This window comes from Genypterus blacodes, unplaced genomic scaffold, assembly GCF_046128005.1.
Source record: "Genypterus blacodes isolate CSIRO-AG114 ecotype Tasmania unplaced genomic scaffold, CSIRO-AGI_Gbla_v1 ptg000156l_1, whole genome shotgun sequence".
Taxonomy (NCBI): domain Eukaryota; kingdom Metazoa; phylum Chordata; class Actinopteri; order Ophidiiformes; family Ophidiidae; genus Genypterus; species Genypterus blacodes.
Genome location: NW_027466957.1, coordinates 3,185,388 through 3,189,399, shown reverse-complemented (window position 1 = coordinate 3,189,399; position 4,012 = coordinate 3,185,388). Strand labels below are relative to the sequence as shown.

General features: G+C 43.1%; 1 protein-coding gene across 1 annotated transcript; it reads right to left on the bottom strand.

Moving 5' to 3' along the window:
* Window positions 1–655: 655 nt before the first annotated feature.
* Window positions 656–4,012, bottom strand: LOC143012880 (transmembrane protein 26). Its single transcript, XM_076166212.1, has 3 exons — window positions 3,819–4,012; window positions 2,023–2,161; window positions 656–1,369 (listed from the first exon to the last, which is right to left on the bottom strand). Exons 1-3 carry the CDS (start codon window positions 4,010–4,012, stop codon window positions 656–658), a joined length of 1,047 nt encoding a protein of 348 aa, XP_076022327.1.

Below are 4,012 nucleotides of genomic sequence, written 5' to 3'. Positions count from 1 at the left end.
TTTTTGTGTAGCTGCCATGCATGTTCCAGCCAAATAAATGTTGTGCATTTTTGCTGCTTTGGTTGACTTGGCAACACTGCCATCTCATGGTGATTTGAGTAATAAAGCATCAGTGTGTGTCTTTAAAACATTTTTAGTACAGAAACTTCATTGATTTAGCAAGACATGTAATTAAGGTCTCAATAGTGCTGTGTGATTATGGTAATTCATGTATGATTATAGTCGAGAAAATATTTACCCGCACCCTAACCCTAACATTTTATTTAAAAAGCATATGCACAACATATTGAAACTATTGTACATTTTATCATATGCAGATGCAGGTTGAAACACAATTGTTGCGGTATGAAGCGCAACTTACAGTTACCTGATAATTAGCAAAACATACAGAGAGAAAGAAACAAAGAAAACTTTGTTACACTAGATTTATCCTCCTTTCATAATTTCTATCAAAGGAATTGTATATTTGAATGTCAGAACTTTTCTGTGGGGACTTCCGCTCTTCTCATGTGATCTATTTCCAGTCACTGAACCTCCAAGGGGCTGAGACTCCCAGCTAGACTCCTGAACACGATATGTAAGAGATGGCAGATGGGTTCGATTTCCATTCACTCCCTAAGGGCAGGAGTCATGCCTCACAGCATTTTAAGCTTCTCTATACCTGGACACTTCTCTGATCTCCCGCTCTTTCATTCCCCCTCTTTCTCTCTTCCTCCATCTCTGGATGACAGCTCTGCTTTCCAACACACTCCTCTCTACCCTCCTCCTGCCCCTCCTCCTCCTCACCCACCCCCTGTGTTTGACATCGCATTGCCAGAGCAGCACACTCTGACCCTAATTTCCCGGCCTGCTGCTCACACTGCACCACAAAGATTCGGTAAAGCTCCAATAGGAAGATCAGGATGTTTTTGCATGTGAAGAAGATCATCAACTGGTTGAGGACCTGCTCTTGGATCATTAGGTAGACCCGGTAAAGGAGGAACGGACCGTCTTGGAGTCCCACTGTCAACAGCAAGCTCCACGCCTCACTGGAGCAGCAGGAGGCGAATGGAGATGAAACCCCAAAGCAACATTGACCCTTTGGGTGTCTCGTCTGAGTGAGAACCAGAGGAAACTGCATTAGTGCCCAAGAGAACAGCGCCAAGCCGACGATGACCACCAGGTGGTTGGTTTTTACTTCAGGTTCCTTGAATGTGTCTAAGATGTCCAGGATGTCAGCACCCAGTCCCACATAGACCATCAGTAGCTGGGAGAGTTGGTCACGAGACATGTCCCCTTTGGGCATCAACCAACGACCAAGAACCAGCACTATTAGCATGGTCTGCTCCAGGCCTGCCACCCAGTTCTCTGGTTCCAACTCTCCGATGCCCTGGGTGGAAGAAAAAGATGACGATTAAAGGCTTTCCAGTCTAATTAAGGAATGTTTACAATTGGAGTTTATTTGCTGTTAGAATCAGTTAAATGAATGCAGAAAATCATTTTTATGTGTTATTTTTTGGGAAAATCTCTCTGAGCTCAACTCGTACTGCATATAGACTTTGACCAACACATTCTTTAAGAGCACCAGTTCACAGGCTGAAGCTGTTGTACAGTAACTTCACCCTCATTTAATTCTTGTTGATGATGATATATCACAAATATCCAATATCTGGTTTCAATGTGTCAGGTGTCATTGAATTTGTCTTGGCAGTACCCCTTTACTTTTCACAATATCCCCAAACCACTATGGCTTTGAGCTTCAAAAACTGCTACCCAGCCTGGAGCGCAGCCACAGGCCAGAAAAGGTCCCAAATCCAATATGAAACAAAAAGTACCTAAATCAGGCCAGTAGGAAGAGATATGAGAGAGGTTTTCAAGAAGGACGCTATCTAGACTTTATCTAATGTGTCTATTACAAGTTTCCTGCATCTATTACTTTATCCACCCCTTGCTAGATTTAAATCTTATCTGGTGTCAGGTGCTGCTTTAATGCTGCTGCGTGGAAGCTGAAGTGGGGAGAGCACTTTTGGGTGTAATGCCTACCGCTGTGATGTGAGCCAGCAAATGAAGCTCAGGGCTTGAGGAAAAGTCGACGGGCAGCTTGGAATACACCAGGCTCAATTCTAGAAACCAAATGGAAGGGATGACGGTGCTTAGGTAGAGGAAAACCATGGGGGAGAACCTAAAAAAAGACCCACAAAGGAGAGGAGGAGGGGGTAGATTATTTTCACTGACACAAACTTGGTTCCTTTTTTTTCCAAGGAGGCATAGGATTTCAGACGGGCAATTATTCTCATCATATATGCAAATCCCACTTGACAGCGCAAAGGCTTCTCTATGAAGTGAGAACTTCAAAGTGAGACTGAGAGAGGAATAGCAGGGCCTGAAGAAAGCTCGTGTTTGAGAATGATCACTGCATGTGTGGAGGAGAACTGCAGCTTCTGAATTTGCCACAGCTTTGCTTTTGAAAGAGGAGGGTCTCGCTATCCGTATCCTTTAGGGTTAATAAAGATGCACCACAGCTTTATGTTATCTAATTAAAATTACACGGGAAAAAGCCTGATCTGAAATGACTTGAGTCATGACAGGATGATAGAGAGATCGGGACAGAGACATGGTTGTGAGGTGTGGCGGACATTCTGGGCATAAATTCAGACAGTCAGTGCAATAACCCTGCAGAGGAAAAGATTTGTTTTTGATACACAGTGAGAGAGAGATAGGGCTGAGGGGGGATAACAGTGAATTTTGTTTCTGGCTTCACACAAGCAGCTTCTCCACATATGCTCGATGGGCAGTAAACCCACTTCCAAGGTCAGAAAGTATTGTGCCTGTGGTGTGGATCCAAGATCAAGACTCAAGTCACAAATTTGCTGTCTTGATAAAAACAGAAAAGACTGTGACATCAAGATGATTGAAGAATAGAGATGTGGTGTGTATGGAACAGCAATGATGCCTAAGCCAAATTTCTTTTTGGAGCTCAATAAGGTTGACCTTGACCTTGATTAGTGGTTAGCACTGTCAAAATCTGGTTAAATCTAATATGGGCCTTTCTATGAAAGGTTTCCGTATGCTTCCACTTTGCAGGATTCTTCCCACAGCCCAAAGATGTACAGGTCAAAGGACTTTTTTGTGTTTTCTGCTCTGAAAAGACACTCTTCACAAACGTTTACAGTTAGTCAGTAACGCTGACCACTGCTCACAGAAAACTTCTGGTAATTTCAATTGCAGTGGAAATGTCTTGCAAATTATACTAATTATGCTCAAAATATGCCATTTTTTGTGATGACTATGACTACTGCTGACTAACATGGAAATTATTAATAAAATACCTACATCATATGGGGCGAGATATGTTATATTCACACCTGCATATGTGTGCCAGAACTAAAAAAGCACTCTGCATGAACATACATTTGTGAACCAGGGAGCAGGGCAGAGAGCGTGAGAGGAAGAGAGAGTGAGAGAGAGATGTTTGTCTCCGTTTGTCTGTTGGTTTGAATAAATTTAACTCAATTAACAGTGAAATTTTGCATCTGTCCTGTGCATATTAATCAGCATCTACAGTGTATGTCTAGATCTCATCGCAAACAGCCTCACTGAATGTGTTAAGAGCTTCAAATTAATAAAAGAAAATGTACTACGCTCACGCACCCACACCCTTTAGTGTGTGTGTCTCTCATTTACTGTATGCACTCGAAAAAATGGGGCAGCAAAATTTAAACGTAAATATGCAAAATATGCATAGGTCATGTCAGCTACAAAGAGACCTGATGTCAACTACTGTGGAATATACGTAGAACCATATTCAACAAGGTGTTTGTGTAGGATATAGATGTTACCATTTCCACTCGCCGTTGCGGGTGCACTTTATTGTGACAGCCATTTCCACGGCCAGCAGAGCCACACCTGTGAGCAGTAACCAATAGAGCGGCTCGCCTGTAATGGCCACCACACGCCACACTGTCACCACCCCGTGCACGGCAAACAGGAAGCGGCTCAGCAAAGCTAGCAGGACGTTGAGAAGACGACACAT